The following is a 22,013-nucleotide window of genomic DNA, read 5'->3' on the forward strand; positions in this document are numbered from 1 at the left end:
TTCTTTTCTTTTCTTTTTTTATTTCCTCATCAGTCCACCACCTTTTCTACCTTTACGAAATTTCCTCGACGGAGATTGATACCCTCCAGTTGTTCTTTCTTGTCCTCCACTGTGCACCGAACCTGTGCACCTCTAATGAAATAACGTAGAAGGCAATTTCCGAAATACAAACTGCAAAACTGGACCGCGAGAATAACGAGCGATACTAATTGAACGAGTCAATGGACGCGACATTGTGATACAAAATTATTTCGCCGGATTTTATGTCGTATTCCGTGGGAATTGAATGCTCGATTGCAGCCCGTCGTGTCTATTTTCACGATCGTTTTCGGTTCTTTCACGCGAGGAGATTAAATTCACAGAGACAGATTGCGGCCGCATCGAAATGTATATAACGGACACGACGTGTTTAATCGCGCGCTTTCAAATTTACAATCGTAACGGAACACGCCAACGAGCTTCGCAGCGCCATCTCTGGTTAGCGTCCTTAATTATTTCGTTTCGCGCCAGGACTCACGCGATTGGGTATCTCACCCTCGATGTGCGTATAACCTGTACACCGTTGTGACTTAGAATTCGTAATAAGCAGCCTCCAAAATACGAAGATAACAATTTGTGTGCAAAACAGACGACATCTTCGTATTTTGGTCAACGTTTTGGGCCAAAGTCTCCATTGTGCGACGTTACCTCGCGTTGTGGATTCTTCGCTACCTTTCGTTTGACTACTTCGTGAGAAATAATATATAATAATAATATCGACAGAAATTTTAAAGATACAAAATTAGTTGATTTATAATTTACTGCGTTTCAATGTAATGGATATTCCTTTCTTAACACTAGAGTTATCAAACAATTCAAATCAAATTATTTTTTGCCAATATGACAGCTGCCTAGGTCAAATTTAACGTTGATCCTTAATATAACAGCCATTTTATATTTTTCCTTTATATTTTTCATTTCATATTTTTCCATATTCATGATACCATTTTAATTATTACTCTATATGTATTATATTTATGTAAGCAAGGTTGGGAATTGTACATTGTTAGGTTATAAATGATATTCTGTGTATGCTGTGAATCTCAGATAAAGAAATTGGGACGCCATCTTGAATTTCTCTGCGGTTCGTTCGTAAAATGATACGACTCTTTCGCTTTCACGAATTTATATCGTGTGCAATTACAAAATTGGATCAGAATCTTTTTACATGAAATTTGTTTATACCGAATAATTGTCTCACAATCTAATAATCGAAGCTCGAATTCGCCCGGAACTCGCTCAAAATTTCTGTCACGATAATTATGTCAGGATCATTTGATTGCCGTATTTATAATTAAAGCGTAAATTTGTCGAGATAGATTTCAATATTCCACTGATTAATTATTATACAGGATTAATGAAAGATTTAGGTCAGTTTCTTATAATTACTTCATAAAGCAGTCTATTAGAATTTAATCTCTTCTCCTCTTTTGTATCTTTTCCTTTTTCGTTTCGTTATCACAGTAACGAGAAAATGAATAATCCAATATTACCAGTTATTGTTATTAATCCCATTTTGTATTTAAAGACTGTTTATCTCACAAAATTAAAATTTAGCTTCCATTTTCTTCTTTCTACTATTCCCCCTTTATTTGCAGAAATTCTTATACCTTGTTAGTATAAAAAATGAAAGGAAAAAAGAAATATAATAACAATATGGGTAACAAAATACGTTTTTTATTCATAGGGATTTTTCGAGAGATAAAGATAGGTATAAGAGAAGCGCTGCTAAGTGATCGATAGTCACGTGACTACAGTAAGAATCATTATGCCAATATACGCAATGAATTAAATGCATTTAAAGTTGTCAACAATCCATAGAGTGCGGATGATAAAAATAAAAGTCAGGAAATAGAATGATTCCGAATCCATAGCGAAAATCGGTCGTTCAATTTCCCCTGAAACTAAATTCTCGAAGCAACCTCACCGAATCGATTTGCAAAATCCCTGGTACCTCGTGTAATCAGAGAACGCCCCATTCAGGCGTATAAATTGAACAAGTCCCGCTGCCGCTCCATCGCATACAAAGATCAGCAAGAATTTCTTAAACGCCGTGGGTCGAGCTCATGTACGAGTTCTGCTTACGCCCGTTTCATACGCGACACTTCTTCACTCGCCCCGATACAACTACGCGTTCGCCGATGTGCAGAGTTACTCGAATCAATTCACAAATCACTTCTGACTGCGACTTATCATCTCGTTACCACCAAGAAAGTAAAGTCGAATACTATTAGAACGAGAATGTCACGCTAACAAACGACACCCGTGTATACTGGCCTTAACACTCGCGATGAGTGACGAAAGAATCGTGTGGAAATACCGTGATTGGTAAGACGGGAGAATCGAATGAACCATGTTCAAGACTGCGAGTAAAATTTTTCAAACCCCGATGAAAATTGAGAAAGAATAGCAAATCCCTATCTGAAAACATGATGGAAATCTGGATAATATTTTGAGAGTCTCCACACATTTTTTAATCCTTAAGGATGAAGTAAAATAGGGGAGAAAAATACTAAATTGCTTTTTGAAAATATTAGCAGGATTTATATTTACGTATAGTTATTTAGGTGCTTGATATTTTTAGCTCAGTAATGGGTTTGATGTCCAATAGTTAACCGTGGTAGTTTATTATCGACATAAATTGTTCCATTATCCTGGGCTGACATTAAGGGGCTAAAATTTGACCCCGGCACCAGGCTCAGCCGATTTTCGTCACAAGCGTGGCGGCTGCTGACACCCATGGGCTCCCTTGCGTAAATCGTTTGCATAGGACAACAATATTGGTATGCAAAGGGCAGCTCTAGAGGGACATAGAGTGGTGTCGCAAACCAGGGGGTGTCGGTGATGTTGCCAGCGGATGCGGGGTGTTCCACAACACCGGAACCCCATGGAGGGTCAGCCATGGGGGCTTACACTGCTCGTGTATCATAAATTATACGCGCCATGTACGTTCACGACGACGTGTGCATACGCGCTGGAACGCGTGAAGGGACGTGTGCACAGGTATACATTGTGTCGTGAGCAAAGAAAGACGCTAACATATAGAACTCCAGGAGATACGGATGCAGGGATTTTGGAGGGAAGGATATATCCATAACTCGAACAGCTTAACAGGATTATTGTTTCGGATTTCAAGCAGGTTTATGTCTCGAGTAACCTCTTACTATCTTCCTTGCGTACACCTAGAAAGAAAGATCAAATACTGTCGCATTGCTATACAGTTCTTTGTATAGCTCTTTGTTATAAATTTCGATCTCGTTTGTAAAAGTATTTGATAAAATTGAGCTTTAAATGGAGGATTGAAATAATCCGAGGAATTATGAATTTTAAAAAGTATACAAATATTTCATGCACGAAATAACTTTGGTAAACAAGGCCCGATAGTTAACCTAGAACTCCATATACTTAGGGAAACAGAAACCACGTGACTGCAGAAATAACACCATTACCATTAAGGCTGGGATTTCTTGCGTGCCAGAGTCCTTCCTCTTGATACGCTTTACGGAAGAAAGGAGGCCGGAAGTGGGGTTCAAAGGTAAGAAATTGTTGAAACAAAGAGGAAAAGAAACCCTCTGGAGAAAAGGATCAGCATGGAAAGATGGAGAAATGGGGAGAGGGAGCGAAACAGGTGGGAAATAGATGGCGAGGGCAACGTTGCAGAACGTAAGACAAGGATGGCGAGACGGCCAGCTGAGGAAGCGGGACAAAGACCGAGCATGCCAGCCACAGAGAGTGGAGGAATGAGAAAGAATAGCGCAGAGAAAGTAGAAAATTGTCTGCGACTTGTGACACCATTCCGGGACACCATTAGTACGCAGTAATGTACGAGCAATAGTACATTCACTCGGATGTGTGCAAATGCATGTGCGGTGTACAAGAGGAACGGAATGTGCGGAACCATTCTTCGTACGTGCATCTCTGAAACTTGGGGAAAAAAGGAAAATTATTTCCGCAAGGTAAAGGATACGGTGCGTGTGGACTCACGGGGTTTTGTTGCTTTGCGAGATTTTCCGTCGCAAATTTCTTGAAACTCCCCGCTTAAATAGAAAGACATCCTTGAGACCAGTGCGAAGGTTTTGCAGAATTTTCCCTCAACGCGTTTCCATTTTCTTTTGTGCTCATAAAAATCCAGCGAAACGCTGGCTAAGTATATTGATGTCTCGTTTTATTTAAAACGCCGGCAGCTTTTTATGTATATTAAAGAAGAATGTACGTACGTTATGTTCGGTTCGTACATGTTTCCCTGGTAGGAGGTACATACGCGCCTGCAGTAGTCCGGAAACCGTGTCATTTGGTTAGTTTTACGACCGACCCTTTTCCTGCAAAACGTTGTTCGGGACCTTAAACAAATATATGATCTGACGGCCAACGATATAGTCCCAAATTGCCAAACTCCACGCTGTGGCCTTCGAGTTCCGGGGTGTACCATTTTGGACACATTTTAAGGCAAATGACACAGGTCGCCATTTAGATCGGCTAAATATCAGCAATCTGGCCTAACATATATATTTTGCCATTCTCCTTTTCCTGCAAGAGGAATATTATTTATTGTTCATTGTAGGTAGCAGATTGTACAGGAGACTGATTATGACTCTAACTTAATGTAACGCAACCTAATCTAGCCGCCTAACCTAGCCACTATCATTAATTTCACGCTAGAGACGCGAACAGTAGGCACAACATCATTTTGCTATAGGTGCCGACAGAAATCGATGTTTCTATAGTCTCCAGCATATTCGAAGGGAACGTTTTGCCATCTTAGTATTCATCTTGCCAGGCACAGTTATTAAACGTTCTTTCCACTTTGTTAGGAACGTCGAGTAAGGTACCCTTGATAAAGAGCATCAAATTTGTTAACTCGGTACATTCACTATCCTAGTGATTTACAGAGGAGAACGTCTGCCAAACAGATGCCCTGTGCGATAAACTTCCCCTACATATACATTTGATTTATTTCGAAGGCGGACCATTTACTTCTCCTGAAAGACGTGCTGAACAATTTTTCACTGGGCGCATAACCACGCCCAGTTTTAATGCTCCATAAAAGGAAGATGCATCTATGAATCTTCGTAAATTCATAGTAACGATAAACATCGAATCCGCTGGGAAATAAAGCTGGGTATTTCTAATGTCATCAAATCCTTTTTCAAGTACCCTTTTGCATTATTGCAGACGTTTCATATTAGAGTTGAAGATGAGTGGAATTTCTTCTCGTTGAAGAAACTTGCATGGAAATCAAGTTTTATTTAAAATATAATAATTTTATTAATCGCACCGTTTAATTTTGTCGTCCAATAGTAATAGGAATGTAACAATTTTACTGACGCATGAATAATGTATATATATTTAATATGTAAATACCATTCAACACTATTGAAACACTGTTAAATCTAAATATTGTTATATACGCATTTGTTACATGAAATATATCAAACATATTTCAATACATTTTATAAGTAAAAGTGTAAGTTATCAACTGTGTTATAATATTATGTATAACACTGTATAGAAAAAGTTAGATTATAGAAGGTTAATTATAGGAGCACATAACCTCTGAAAAGAAAATACATTAAATATTGAAAATATATACTCATACCTGATAATATTCTGACGTTTACACGTACTGTAATTCATCTTTTGTTGCTTGCGGTAGGCTTAACACGATTTTCCACTTAACTCACTAGCGCCACCGCGGCTCGTATCTCCAATAAATGCGATGTTCCTCTGTAAATGAATGTACATGTCAAAATAAGCCAGGATGAATGGAATGAATATTAATTATCACTACAATTGATCTAATTCTTCTACTTTCAAGAAAACACTCAGCTGTCTAATTTACACACCACCGAATATACCACCAAAAGGGAAAAACAAGAATATGAGAAAGAAAAGTAAATGAATCTTGGTACCTTTCTTTAGAGGCAGCCACGGATCCGTCGCTGCTTCGTAATCTCCATCGCTTCCACTTACGGCTTCCTCGAAGGGGTCTCCTTTTATGCAACCCGCTATCTGTTGACCATCCTCCCTAGGGGTAACCTTATCTTCTCGGATATCGCTTGGCAAACGTCTTCTCCGAGAACGACGCGGCTCGAATTTCGGCGACGACGATTCGCGTTTGTTCATCGCGGAGAAAGTTGCGCGGAAAAATTTCGAAGGGGACGTGATAAGGATCGTGGTTAGCGATTCGAATCCCTGTGCACGATCGCTGCCTCGTTGGCGGATACACGTCCTTTAACGATTCCTGTCGACAACTAAAGCGGTCGTTCTTGTCCGACCTTGCGTCAACTTTGGAATGACGGCGTGAAATTGGGGGAAGTCCCGATACTTCTCGAGTGACATAATGACCGTTACAGTGTTGCCAGCAGATTCGAGCGTTGCGAAGATTCCTGGGAATTCTCTCTACATAACGTGACACCTCGGAATGTCGGTCGAGATTAGTATCGAGAAACACACTCGGTTTAGTTCTAAAAGCAGTGATATATTTCCAACACATCGAGTATTGTGAAGGGCGGTAGACGTTTCCATGAAATCGTCTGTCAGTTCTGACAACTGTATGTGTATATTTTAAATATTCCTTGGAGATTTGTGGACTTTGATCATAGACTCTTAGTTAATAAACAGTATAGTATAGTACAATAAAATGGGTTGTAGGAGTTGAACACTCTTTTAGAAATCGCCTTTTAAATACGAGAGAGGTATGGTCACACGTTTTACATTTTTGATAGGGAGATTATGATTTTAATTATAACTGCAGTGAAGTTCTAGTGTTCGGGCATCCTTCTGACAAGTTAGAGTATAGTAATTACATTGCCTGATATATTTATAATGTACGATTACTAAAGGAGAAGCAGTTATCCAATAATTATAGAATAAATAAAAATCGGCTAAAAATGTTTCATTGATATTGCATATGAATAAACATTAGGAACAAACAGCTTAAACAAATTGACCCATAATTTCGCTTGAACGTTTTAAATAATTCTTTCAATATTTATGATACCATCGATCCATGCCATTTGCTACGGTCTCTTTACATGTTTTCCTTTTTCACGATATTTCGTGATACATAGCGCTTTATGCTCGCGTAGTGTGCTCGTCAATAGCGATTCGCCTGTTTGTTGATAAAATTGATTGCAGAACGATATTTACCTACTAACGAGATTGAAGTATTTATTTTAACACTATGGTATCGGTGCATTTATTCCATTAAAGCGTTTACGTTCTTTCTTTCGTCGAGAATTACTGGCCAATATGGAATGTAATCAAGCGGCAGGTTAACTGAGTATCGAGTAACGATTCTAAAGATCAGCTTCGCAAAATGACGTATACCAATCGACTCTTGTTATCTGAATTTCGCCAACGGCGATAATAAAATCGTAGTGGACAAGCGGATTTGAGAAAATTCCATATTCCCTCGCGCCGCCATTTTCTAGCGGCCATGTTGCATACCCCGATTCTTTCCTTCTGGACGCAAATATCCGTCCGATTCACAACCATCGCTGCGGGGGCCATTAAAAGCTATGGAATAAAAACAGAACGAAAAGAGGTGGAGATATGGTCGAATTTTATCGCGTCATGGTTTTCATGTAATAAATCCATTGTTCGCTTTGACAGGGATTTCTGCTATTTATTCCTGCCATATTATTCCAAGGTTATGTCAAAATTGTTTCATAACACGAAATAAACATTGTGGCATAAAGCGCGTAAATTATATAAAAATGTGGTGGAATTCCGCCGTGATATAATTGGATAATTGTTTGTCTTTTACTCTTGCATCCTTGTTTGTGGTCAATATTTACTCAAACGTTGCGCTGTTTTCTGTTCGTTGTTTATTTTACTTTTACCATAAGTAATCGTTCACTTTTGAAACCATAAATGTCATACGCGATGCTCTTATGGAACGTAGTTTATAAATATAATATCGAGTTAGTCATTTCAATTCTTCAATTTTCAACTTTCTTATTCGAAGAAAATTGTATTTTAAAAACCGCGATACTTGGCGATGAATGTTGTAGGTATAATAAAATGGAGTTAATTAACGATGCAGTGCATTGCATAAGTTCAAATATTGATTCACCTTTTGTCGCTTACGACAGCCTTAATACCACTTGTCACTTAACACACTAGCGCCACCACTGCTCGTATCTCTGATAAACCTATTCTAAATATCTTACATATGGTTGAAGTATTTTCTAAATTTACCGATGTAATCTAGAGATTTTCTGCGTATTGCATCCACCATATCGTATCAGACACTTGATTTCAACGTATGATACGTATTTCATACAGAACGCTACCCGCAAGTCCCACCATGACTACGATAGTCATCCTAAGAATCCCATCGAATCTAACCCCATCATCCAATCCTCTCACGAGGAGGAAAAAAAAGAGGAAAGTAAAGAGAAGTGGAAAATGCCTTCTAGCTCTAACTCTAATCTCGTTACCCACTTTCATCCGTCCCAAGCGTCAGATAGGTGCTCAGCCGTGTAGTTTATCAGCTCTTCGGCTAATCTAATAGGATTTGTAAATCTCGCGCAACGAAAATACTTTTCCCTCGGCTCGAATACCGAAAGGAGAAATACGGGGGGTAGGGGGGTGGTGCAAAGAGGATTGTCTGTTCCCCCTAATTTTCTCGCGCGTTTTCTGGCAGACAGGCGGCCGCAAGCGGCGAGACATTTTCCACAGGATATGCGTGTCAGCTGTTACAAAGGGAGCAAATATTTACACGTCGCTGACTCGGGATGTCCAATTATCGCGTCCCGGGGCGTTTTATCTCCGCGCACTAACTTTCCGACGATATGCAAAGCGGCTCTATTAATTTTCCACTACGTCGGGAACGCGAGGCAACGGAAACACCGGGAACGTCTGTACACATCCTTGAAATTTGCAACGGGGCCCAGGCGGCCCGCGAATGAAAATTCAAATCTCTTGCATTATGGAACGCGTTCCCATTAATTTTTAATGGCGGGTTACAAGCGGCACGCCGACAGCTGCCAAAGCCCGGACGGATTCGCTCGAAATTCGAGACTCGCTGTTAGCATAAATAGCTAAGGGTATATTAAATTTCACCTGGATCCCTGGCCACGATGGCCGATCGAACGAGACAATTGTGACTTAGATTCAACAACGCGTGTTACTATATAAATTTATTTATTTTTTAATTTCACGTTGAAGTTACCGGTTGATGGAAATTAAAAATTTGGGGACTCCCAAGAGTTAATACTCTAAAACTACCCGCACGCCTAGACGAGCAGATGAATGGGCAAATTCAAGCTAAGAGAGCCGAGCGCTCGTCGAATTGCCGAAAAAGTAGCGTGGCGCGCCCTTGAGGAGACGTGACTAACTAGGGCGAGAGAAAGGCGCGAAACTCGAAACCTCAGTCGAGACGGGATCACGCATACCAGGCTAAATGTCGTGCCACGTTTCGCTAATTGCCAGCGCAACACACGAGCTACTTCTAATTACGTGGTCCCGCTTAATGGGAAACCCTTAACGAGGGACAAAAGATTTGGCCTGCGAATTTCGCAGACTATACTAGGTCCCCGTGCTGCGCGAAACCATGTAGGTTCCACCATGCTACCGCGTTCCTCCCTTCTGTGCTGCTTATTTTCTCTTCCACTTCCGTGGTTAATTCAGAAAGTACGGCGCTAGAGGGTGAAGAATTTACTTATCAATCTATGACTATATTCGCATCCCGTTGGATGCTACGATTGATTTTTTGGAATTAAATTTTTATGGTTTAGACAACTTTGTTCGATCACAGTCTTCTGATGTCCTATTCTTTAAAATAGCTATTCATTTGTGTATTCCTTACTACTTTTTGTATACATGCTCGATGCAAAATATGGAAGTGTTGTTAATTAATGATTAAAATTGAAAGCGAAGTTAAATTTCTTTATTAGCAGAGTCACGAGTATTAAGTGACTTTAATTATAGTTAATGGTAGTTGATGAAAATTAATTGGGTAAATGATTCCAGAATTAGAATTATTGGGAATCAACCACTTTATTGGGTATTGTGCGCAGTAGTTAGCTATTTTAGAAATATTCTTGTTGAGCCATGGAAAATCAGATACATCTCGTCAATGGCTCTTAATGACGGCCATTGACATATTAACTGTGATGACAATTAATAACGTTGAATTATTGTCATTTGTGTATAATATATTTAACTGTCTGTGACGAAAATGATTGGACTTATGACAGTAGAACCTGCACCTCTTAAAAATGAACACTACTAAACGAATCAAAATGCCGGATCTTAGACGTTCCGTTTTTATTTATCGTACACGTATCAGTAATTTCAATCTAAACAGATACCTAAATATTTTTAATGTATTCCTTCAATCATAATTACCTATATACCATATTGAAGCACACATTAGATATTAATTCGACATCCCCAATCATAATACTATATTGTGAACTAACAGTTCAAATATAAATTTATTTACATATTAATTACCTTCTTGCCAATTCGATTGTACCGTTATCTGATTAGAAGCTAATTCAATTAATTACCATCTCTTTAAAAATGAAAAGCATAAATGGTACACAGTCGATATTGGTACACAAGAAAGCAATAAGATGCAAATTTCCTTGCAAATTCGCAAATTATTGTCAGATGTTTCGGAAGTCGATCAAATAATAGAATAACAGCGAAAAATTATTCGATCGACTGAAGACACGTTTTTCTACTTTACAGATGACGTTGCAGGTTTCCTGGATCCGGCACAGAGATGTCCATCTGCTCACCATCGGCCAGTACACCTACACGAACGACCAGCGATTCAAGCCGATCCACGTCGAGCAAAGCGAGGATTGGACGCTTGAAATCAAGTATGCGCAGCTTCGAGACAGTGGTTGCTACGAGTGCCAGATCTCCACGACGCCGCACATAAGTCACATCGTATACTTGGATGTGATCGGTGAGTCCCACCTCTCTTTTCACCGGGTCTTACTCGTTCTTCGATCTTGCGTGACAATCGTCTTGATAATTTCACACCGAACCTACAGTCGAAAAGCCTGTAGACGGAAAAGAAAAGATAGAATAGGCACTACAGCAGCAAGTGTTCACTCCAAGACTCTTCTGCTTAGTTACTTCTTATTATTACCTTACTGTAGACGCGAGTATCCACTAATTTTCTTATTAATAGATATACTCTTGTTACAAAGAAATCTCACCATAAAAAGGAAATAGCGAATATCGATAAATAAACGAGAGATCGAGGTCTCTCAGAGTCCAATGAAACGAATTTCGCATTCGCGTAAAACGTAAAACTGCTGCGTATATTTCCGGATTTTTGCACAAACAGGTCACGCTGTAGTCTGTCATCGTGTCTTCGCGAACGGATGCATCGTCGTAGGATTTTAATTAAACGTTAGTACGCGGGTAACCGGGGGCTAATTACAGCGCTGTACGCAACAATTAGTTAATTCTAATCTGAATCTGCCCCAGTTCCGCGGCCATTGCGCGAAATTTAAGCCAAGCTTAAATCCTGGCGCGGTGCCAATTGAACACCTGGGATCGGTTGATACCGATTTCAAGTTAAGCCACGACGTCGAACAAGGGTTTGATTACGCGAGATTACTTCCCCGACTTGCATCCCGACCGGTTAAGCTCTGTTTTCTATTCCTCGCGAAACTGATACGGGCGCACTCGAAACCCCGCAATCCTTCGTTCCTGCTATCTTCTTAATCGGTATTTATACTCGCGGGACAATCGTGCATAGTGCTGCAACGGATTACGCAGCACGATTAATTTCCCTGCCAAACGTTAAGCACTCGCGAGGACTTGGTTATTGGAAGCTAGATACACGTGTCGGAGCAGAAACGTTTCCGAGAGGGACTTATTGGAATAATTAAGTTAGCGACTGTGTGGTGTCTTTTGATATTTTATCATTCGCACCGAGCACTCAAGTATGGCACGCGAAGCAACAGTCTGCAGTAACTCAAGCTGAAAATAACCCACGTTACTATAACTCATAATAGGTATATAGTGGTTAATTAAAATTCAACAATTTTGCAATGTAAACTTATTTGTAATTAGATCACAGTGCAAAGAATCGAAGAGTAGGAACCTGTAATCTAGTTTGTTCCAATACTTTTGTGAACGACTGTGCGTGGCTCAAAAGAAGTCATATCTCGCTCGGTTGAAGGACAAGAGGGGTATTCCACTAGCTCCACCTACACTCTCGGTAGTAATAGTCACCAATCTTCTATGACACTCCCAAAACTACTACTTCCAAGTTCGGTAACGTGATACGTTAAGATATACGGTCAGATATCCGTAAAAAACAATTTGCAGAATTAGAAAGGATGCCTCTACATCGGGAGAAGAATTGTTATCATCCCCGGATAAAACACATCCACGTGTTTTGGAAAATTGCGTGTTTTGGAAAATTGTGTGTTTTGGAAGACACACTAGGTGTTTTAAAAAATCCAAGTGCTTCACATCGTTTAATAGTAGTTCACGTAGGAGGGAAAAGTGGATTTGCGAATGAGACAGTTCTTACTTTTTAATCGAAGTCAACGACATTTGAGTATCATAGTGAAATGAATGCAAATAATTTCGAAAAATGGTTTAGGTAAAAAGTACTACCTAACATTTTGCCACCTACCATACCAGATAATTCCCCATACCATAGTGCGCAAGTGAATAAACCCCATACCACAGTGTATAAGTGAATAAACCCTATACCACAGTGTACAAGTGAATGAACCCCATGTAAATTCGAAAAATGAATTGGGTAAAAATTACTACCTAACATTTTGCCACCTACCATACCGGATAATTCTCCATACCACAGTGCACAAGTGAATAAACCCCATACCACAGTGTACAAGTGAATAAACCCTATACCACAGTGTACAAGTGAATGAACCCCATGTAAATTCAAAAAATGGATTAGGTAAAAATTACTACCTAACATTTTGCCACCTACCATACCGGATAATGCTCTATACCACAGTGTACAAGTGAATAAACCCCATACCACAGTGTAGAAGTGAATAAACCCTATACCACAGTGTACAAGTGAATGAACCCCATATAAATTCGAAAAATGGATTAGGTAAAAATTACTACCTAACATTTTGCCACCTACCATACCGGATAATGCTCCATACCACAGTGCACAAGTGAATAAACCCCATACCACAGTGTACAAGTGAATAAACCCTATACCACAGTGTACAAGTGAATGAACCCCATATAAATTCGAAAAATGGATTAGGTAAAAATTACTACCTAACATTTTGCCACCTACCATACCGGATAATGCTCCATACCACAGTGCACAAGTGAATAAACCCCATACCACAGTGTACAAGTGAATAAACCCTATACCACAGTGTACAAGTGAATGAACCCCATATAAATTCGAAAAATGGATTAGGTAAAAATTACTACCTAACATTTTGCCACCTACCATACCGGATAATGCTCCATACCACAGTGCACAAGTGAATAAACCCCATACCACAGTGTACAAGTGAATAAACCCTATACCACAGTGTACAAGTGAATGAACCCCATATAAATTCGAAAAATGGATTAGGTAAAAATTACTACCTAACATTTTGCCACCTACCATACCGGATAATGCTCCATACCACAGTGCACAAGTGAATAAACCCCATACCACAGTGTACAAGTGAATAAACCCTATACCACAGTGTACAAGTGAATGAACCCCATATAAATTCGAAAAACGTATTAGGTAAAAATTACTACCTCACATTTTGCCAGCTACCATACCGGGTAATGCCCCATACCACAGTGTACAAGTGAATAAACCCTATATAATTTCGAAAAATGGATTGGGGATAAATTACTACCTATTATTTTGCCGCCTACCATACCGGATAATGCCCCATACCACAGTATACAGGTGAATAAATCCCATACTACAGCGTACAAGTGAATAAAATTGTTATAGCGTGATTAATAGAAAACAATATACCCCATGTTGAATCAATGAGGAACCCGGAACTATCAGAACATTTAGTGCGGTATAAAAATTGGAGGAGGCGTTTAAAATTGACGAACTTTTGGAAATACATAGTCACACTGTAATGAGACTGCCTCCATATATGACCACAACCCTATGGAATTTGCTTGGGCACAATTGATGACAAAAATGTGCGACGGAAATGTTACCTGTCTCCCTTTGTGTCGTTGCTTTGTTCGTTTTCTTTCTCACATAGTGTTCTATGACCGGGCTAATAGGATGGGATCAGTTCTGCCAATATGGGAAGCGCTTTACTCTGCTTCTGCCGTGATGTTATAATTGTTGGGTTAGTAGGAATTTGATCCTACATGTTTCTCAGATGATTTCTTTTCAGCCACGCATAGTACGTACTCGCGTATGAAGGATGTGTAAGTAATACAGACCAAAATTGATCAGACGGTTCGCTATAAGTGTTATTTTCTAATTCACTTATGCAACTATGAAATTACTCTAGGTACCTTATTTAGGTACCTTTTGAAATCATCTTATCTTTTAAATTATTTAAGTAATTTAGAATATTACCTGCAGTTTCAAACATAACGTATACGCAGAATTTTCTGGCAAGATGGAAGTTACTTGGAGATAAATTCGAGTTATAACAATTTCCGAATAAATTAGCAAATGTAACGATTTCCACGATATCCCAGTTTCACTTCCCCCTGACCACCAAGGCTATAAAGCTAGGACACTTATCTCGTTCTGTAATCTATGTTCTACATCTACAAGAGAAACTGTTACTGCTAACCCAACAGATGCCTCGCATGCTATACCTGTCTCACAGATATCTACGTTTCTTTGATCTAAAATTATAATTTCTATTTCTGCTTCTATGGAAAATATATGAAGATATCCCTTCTTGGTGAATTTTGACATACAAGTACCACACTATACTGTGACTGTACGAGACAATTGAATATTGAGTCCTTATATTTAAATAATTTTAAGTTGATATACCACATAAATGAATTATAAATAAATTCATGGCATGATAATCAAACTCCAATTAAATAGTCCAAGTAAATGAATTAACATCTTTATTACAGAGTGAATATTTAGTACTGGCTGATTATAGTTATTTTCAACCCTCTACACTATGATCTTATTATGAGAAATGATAAAAATGTAGGCAATTTTAGTTAACCACTATACCTCTATTCCATTCACGATAATTACCGATCATAAAGTTAGAAATACTAGGAATATTTTATTCTTTATTTTCCTGTCATAAATTTCTAGCAAGAATTTTAGGTTATCTAAAGTGCATAATAATAATGATAGTAATAATACTACTAATGATAAAATCGGTTTCGTTCAGAATAATTAGTGTTAAAGATAGGAATATTAAAAATACCTGGTCTTCTGTTTTTCCGTGATAAATTCGAAACTATGATCATTGGCTATCCACGATTTCACCATCTTCGTATAAGTTAAACTTAATAGCGACAATAGTTAAATAAATTGGAGCTACGTATATTTTAAAGCAGAACAGTTTTCTTAATAACAGTTCCGCTTAGCCAGCATTCACACGACCAGCAGGCAAGTGCTGAAAAGAAAGAAATAGGAAGGACTTTAAGAGAATGGCGACGTGTTTAGCCATTCGCGCGTAGAACGTCCTTTGTTCCAGAAGCTCACCTCTTTAAGTATTACGTGTAAGGAGAAACGTAACACTGCGTCGAAAACTTCTAGCCTCTACTTATGGAACGACTTACGTTCTGTGTAAAGTACGTAGGATTACGTTATCTGTTACGAAATTGTTACACCGACTGCTGTTCATAACGGTCTGAGATTTCAACGGAAAGCGTTCTCTTGTAATCCGAATCCTCCATTTAGATAAACACATCCGAGCAGATTAATTTTGGGAAACGTATATACCATAATTACTCGAGGTTTTACGATACTCGTATGAAAATTTAATTTTTAAAATGTTTCTCCGCATCGCAGCGCGACCCATTTTCCTGAAGATTATATTACAAAAAGTGTGATTATTATCATAGGAGAAATTAATATTTTTTGGCATCGTTTGTTCGTGTTCGTCGATTATATAACGAATAACATAAGCTTATTAATATAAAGTATTTATAAAACAGAATAGAAACATCAATTTTATTAAAATATTATCCCTCTGTACTTTTAATCCATACTTAAATAAATTCATTTAAGCATATTAATTTTGGAAGCATGTGTAATTTATGCTGGATCAATAAAAATACAGTATTATGATTAATAAGTGAATAAAATAATTCATAATGATAATTTGCATTATACAACAATGTCGAACAATAACTACATGATATATAATTGACGTTAAATATCGAACAACACGATCCACACCATGTCAAATAATTGGAAAATTATTTTACTCTCTCAACTGTACCCATTGTACTCACTCAACACAACTATCACCAGCTACCAAAATGAACTAGACAAAATAACAATATTATTTCCATCGTTTCACGGTCGATACAATTTTTCCTTTCGAATTTACATTTCAATTACGTCGAGTGTTTATTTTCGCCCCCCAAAGTCAGCCATCATGACGCCACGCTGGAAGCGCCCTCAGGCTGGAACTAAACAATACCATTAAGATCCGCCATGTTGCTCGCGTTCCTTTCCTGAATACCTAACGAGTGTCTTCTTCTCACTCACGCATTCTTTAATCTTCTCAATATTGTCAATGAATTTACTCGTCAAAGACTAAAACTCGTACTGATCGTACTATTATATTATTTAGTACAGTATTTTTAATTTGTCAATATAGTACGTGCATCGATACAAAAATATTCGACTCTTTCTTAGATATTCGAATTAAATATTAATATATACGAATTAAAGTTGAATAGCCAGTGAGCAAGGAATTTAATTTTTCCCAACTTCTCGGATTGTTAATTAGCGCAGGAAAGGTTAATAACGCAGTTGCAGGGTCCAAGAAATTTAGTGTGGAAAACGAAAGGAAACACGCGGGATTCGGGCCGATAAGAAACACTGTGGGAAAGGGCAGGGTTGCGACGATGAAACGTCGCTTTAATGAAAAATAATGTTGGGATCCTTATTAGTGTTTTCATTAACCTTTATTAGCGACGCCAAGGGTGCGAGCAGGGCGTCGCGTTCTCCGGTTACGTGACCGTATTAAGGTAAAAATATGGACGAAGAAATTACGTTAAGCCGGAGTTACGTTTACATCGTAAAATTATCGCTCGTTGCGAAAATTGCTGCAGGGAAATAAAAGCATTCGGCGAGACCATGTGTTGTTCATGTTGTGTATTTATGAAATTTTCCTTACGAATTTTTCAACGTAATATCGAAGGTGAATTTTTAAAATGAGGTACTTTTATTTGGTCTTTCTTGAGTTAGCTATTTAGTATTAATCGTGGAAAGGTAGTTAACCTGGGCAAATTAGTCTCTAACCTAACCTAAATGGCTGAGATTACAGCACAGGGATTCGTTGAGTTCTTCTTTGTGTGTCTGATCTCTCTGTTTACCTAATTGGTCGTCAAAATTCCAGGATAGCCATCTTCAATGACTTACTTTCATTATATATCACACTGCAGCTAGCTCCTGAAGTTAGCTCTTGATACCTTCAAATAGTTATTCTCAATGCTTTTCATCATTCTAAATGTATGAATTACAGAAAATCTGGTGTTAAGCCTTGGAATGTCGTGCCGGTGTTTCATTCGGCCCTTTGTTTAGAATAGACCCAGAAGACCGTTAGGGTCTTCTGGCAGCCAGATTCTAATTGCTGTTTTAGTTCAAGTTCCGTGTCCTTTCTATCTTCATTTTCAATACGTTTTCAAACAATTCTTTATTTCCCTCGGGTCGCCGGACACGAGGCTTTCTTTAGCCATTAATGTTAGAAAGCAGGCAACAGCACTTAGGATTTGGCTGACAATAGGCCTGCAAAGAAAGGGACCAGGCCATGTGCGATGTCGCGACTTTCGGAGCCATAAAGTAACGGGTCCTTCAGGAAGGATCACGAATGCGCGGGTGGCCCACCAGCAACCCCCTTTGAGGGAGAGGCTTCCTCCACCGGCAGACCTGGTCGCGGAAGACGGTCCTCCCTTCTTTGGGGGCATCTGATTCGCGGACCGAGGGCCCACCCTCGGTCCTGTCAACCACCAATGGGAAAACCGATTTCCCTTTGGAAACCATGGGCTCCGAAAGATCGTGCATCGCACAAGTTAGTTAGGTCAGTACCAGTCAGTCAGCAAATAACATTCGAAGAGTTCAGAAGAGTTAACCGGAACTATTACAAAATATACAGTCCACTAAAAACACAAGTTCCTCAAGAAATTTGGTTCGTCATTAACCGTCGCCAATTGCGGACGACCTATTGACGATATACACCTGGAGAATCGGAAATACCCGTCCCGAATGACCTACGCTCGCTAACCACGACGTTAACGAAATTATGGACGCTCCTAACGAAGTTAAGTCGCGACAGGTGCAAATATTGGCGCTAGTGAGCCCGGCGAAATAAGAGATTACGCGAGATCCGACGATTGATGGGGCAAAAACCGTTTATTGACGCACATTTAGCCGCGAGGCTCGGTCTAATTCTCGAGGAAATCAGTAAATGGATCGCAGGTGGGTAAATATTGCTCGGGACTATCTTTAGGTAGATGGATTCCGAACTTTCGGTAGAGAAGCCAATGCGCAAATATTGCTACTTCCTCGTCTAGCCTGATGCTTATACAGAAAATCGGGCTCCCGTTTGCACGTCATTATTTCTGTACGTAACATCTTTGCAGTGTCTTCGTGGTCTCGAACCACGCGTTCAACTTCCGAAAGAATTTTCTGGACCTCGTTCGGGGGAACTCGAGTTCGCGATTTCCGTTTCCGGTCTAACTGTCGTAAATAGATTTTTGAATGGACTCACAGAGGAAGCTTTTAGCCGAAAACATTCGAATGCGTTCGAGTTGCAGCTGCTCCTTGACCTGTTGCTGGATCAACCTTTGTATTCCGTTCTGGGAACGAAGCGAATATTATACCTTCAGTAAATTGATTTCTAATGCAAACTAGCATGAAGTCGAAGAGAATATTATATATGACTTGAAATTCAGTGTGCTTAGGCAAAAGAAGTGTGCTTTTTTAAGAAGAAGAAGAATCTTGTTAGGTTATTTCCTTCTTTTTGAATATGAATTGTTTCAAAGTCATTGATATTTTTTTATTGCATTCTGTAACAAATGAAAGAGCGAATTGTATATACTTGACGATGTGTCATGACGTTCATCACTTGTTCTTGTTGTAAGACGATATTCTAATTACAGGCTGCTATATAGACCTACCATTAATATCACAAATGTTCAAATTAATTATTAGTATTGAGGATTTTTCCAAAATGATCTAACCCAAACTCGCGTGGACATATTTCATCCTATTAGACCATAAAGAAACTACTGAATGCCACGACTGAAGTTATAAGACACATTTTACCCACCAATGCCTACGTCAAATGACAAGATTTTCATCGACACACATTTATCACCCCGACACAGATTCGCGTTGTCAGTTTCATCCGACTTACTTCGTTTAAATAACAGAGCGAAGAGCTCTTCGCAATTCCGTCGTCGAGACCTGATATTTTCTGAAGCGTCCCATTAACGAAGTTATAAGAGCGACGTAATTTGATAAGTATTTCGCGTCACGTGCCATTTCACCAAATATTGCGTTTCAGCCCGCATTCAAGCCTCGAATCAGTTTCTTTGGCTTCTTTCAACGAGCCGGTGATCGCAATTACCTTCTTCAACTTAACGGTCGTTCAAGACCTCGAAAACCTTCTCCAACCACTTGCCCGCGACGAGAGTGGTTTTCGAGTTCGAACGGGGGAAAGATAATTTCGATTGACACTCGAGCAACAACCGATTTCCACTATTCCGCTTTATCCGCGTTACCTCAAACTGTTTCCATCCCGGACACACCGTACCATCTCTCCTCTAATTGTATCCTTTGTGATTTTAATTTCCATACCCTCCCAAGACCGCCTCCTTTATCGACTCTCTGTCCAACAGTATTCCGGAACGCTTCGATTTTCTTATAACGAGTTTCTTTTGTCAGAGGATTCGGGGAACAGACAGGGTTCTGGCAATTAGCGGATATTTAATACCGTTGAGAGCTTCGAAAGGAAACATTCTTGGACTCCTTTCTACGCTCAGAGTATGCTTAAAATGTTTGAGTTACTTGGCTGAACTGTGGAGTTTGCGGACTGAGGTCTGATTGGTTGATGCGTAATAGGTGAACCTAGTCAGGGAGATAATAAAAGATAGGTGAGTTTTCGTTATTGGCTGAAAGTGTGATGTCTGTAGGTGGGGTTATATTGTTATATTGAGACATGAAAAGTACGTGAGGTGGACGGGTGCAGCACTGGTGTAGAGGCAGATTAGAGTTAACTGCATAGCATGAGATAGGAAGAGTGGCGACTTGACTTGCTCCCTTGGTATGTTAGGAGTGGAAATTCCGAAGCATCAAAGGTGGAATCAGGAATCGGTGAACAGAGTGAGTGCCTATCGTGCTTTTCCGCTATCTCAAGTGCAAACTTCTGCTCGGTACTTCTGTACAGTTCAGTACAGATCTGAACAGAAGCTCCTTGGAGGGAATAGGGGTCTGATTGATCATACTGCGAGAGACCTAGCCTATCCTGCATAGTTATGGTTACTGAGTCTACCAGTTTTTGTTACTGGCAGAACGAATTACTTAATGAGATAAATATGGAATCAGTGTTAGTTATTAATCCAAAATGCGAGTTTCTCGAATTTTGATTTTAGGTTTTTGCACTCGATGCAGCAAAAGACAAAGAACTTTTTACGGCAATAAAAGGGAAATCGACTGTTTTAAAGGTACCTACTGATCTGTCCCCTAAGTCGAAATAAGGAATGGAAATGTAATGGGAAGAGTCGTGTAATGGAGAATCATTACCGACTATAAACCAGCAGTCCCAACCTTTATTAACGCGTTAAGCTCGATTTCACCTCAGTAGACGGTTTGCGTGCGTGCTGGTGTCGACTCGTATTTCATCCCTCGCGCCCTGAAGCGTGCCTATAAACGCTTTTCCACTCCGCAGCCCCTCCCACGTCGTCCGCAAATTTGCGATACCCATGCTTTCCTGCTCGCCCTGCTCTTCCTGACCGACTTTGTCTCTGTCACTCCATCTTCAACTTTACGACCCTTTAAAAGGCCATAACAACTTGTACCGACTGCATCTGCTCATAGATCCATGTGAATGTTGGAACATTGTATGCCTATTGTTCCATGGAGCTGTTAACTGGCGAGGAATAATTGCCAATAGCATCGTTATTGACATTTACATTCGGAATTACCTGGAGCTAATGCGAATTAATTTCTGATAGATATTCTGATGCATTGATGGATGTCGCAGTAGTATATTGTGGTGTTTGAGTCATAGAGATTGATTTGAATTAGCTTGCATTGTTTGACTTTCTGAATTTCAAGAGGAAATTTCGGTACCTTATAATAATAGCCAATAGTAACTGCATATATTTATTAACTACAAAAATAAAAAGTCTGATACCAATTACTTTGAATAATTTGGTAGTTCTAGTGCCAGTAATTAATAATAAACAGTCACGATTCTTCAACCATATCGATGACTCATAACATCATGAGTACTCGAATTGATCGAGGAATTGAACAAATATTCCATTCGTCGTGCAAAGATTTACCTATGAAATGTACCCTGGTACCCTTCGTTTACGGAATCGCAACATTTTCCACCCTTCTATCCTTTCCTTGTTTACCCTCGTTCCTCAGGGCTGCTACAACTCTGAATCGCTTCGATCGTGCCGGAGTTAACGCGCAAATTTTGGTGGATCGTCGGTCGTTAACAACTTGTAAATACCTGGTACCTAAGCGACGGTGACAAAGTGCAACATCTGCGAGCAGACAAGGCGCCTTCATGGTCGGACATTAGGTCGACTTGTTTCACTGACAAGTTTCTACACTGGTGCCGCGC

General features: G+C 39.4%; 1 protein-coding gene across 2 annotated transcripts in view; it reads left to right on the forward strand.

The window, feature by feature from the left end:
- Nucleotides 1–22,013, forward strand: part of LOC108552969 (protein turtle homolog A) — a 208,169-nt gene that overhangs the window by 72,479 nt on the left and 113,677 nt on the right. For both annotated transcript variants that reach the window (XM_017907725.1, XM_017907802.1), the window contains exon 2: nucleotides 10,744–10,966. In XM_017907725.1, coding sequence (XP_017763214.1) covers nucleotides 10,744–10,966 — 223 coding nt within the window. The remainder of the gene's footprint in view (nucleotides 1–10,743; nucleotides 10,967–22,013) is intronic.

This window comes from Eufriesea mexicana, unplaced genomic scaffold (assembly GCF_001483705.2).
Source record: "Eufriesea mexicana isolate 0111107269 unplaced genomic scaffold, ASM148370v2 scaffold4744748211, whole genome shotgun sequence".
Taxonomy (NCBI): domain Eukaryota; kingdom Metazoa; phylum Arthropoda; class Insecta; order Hymenoptera; family Apidae; genus Eufriesea; species Eufriesea mexicana.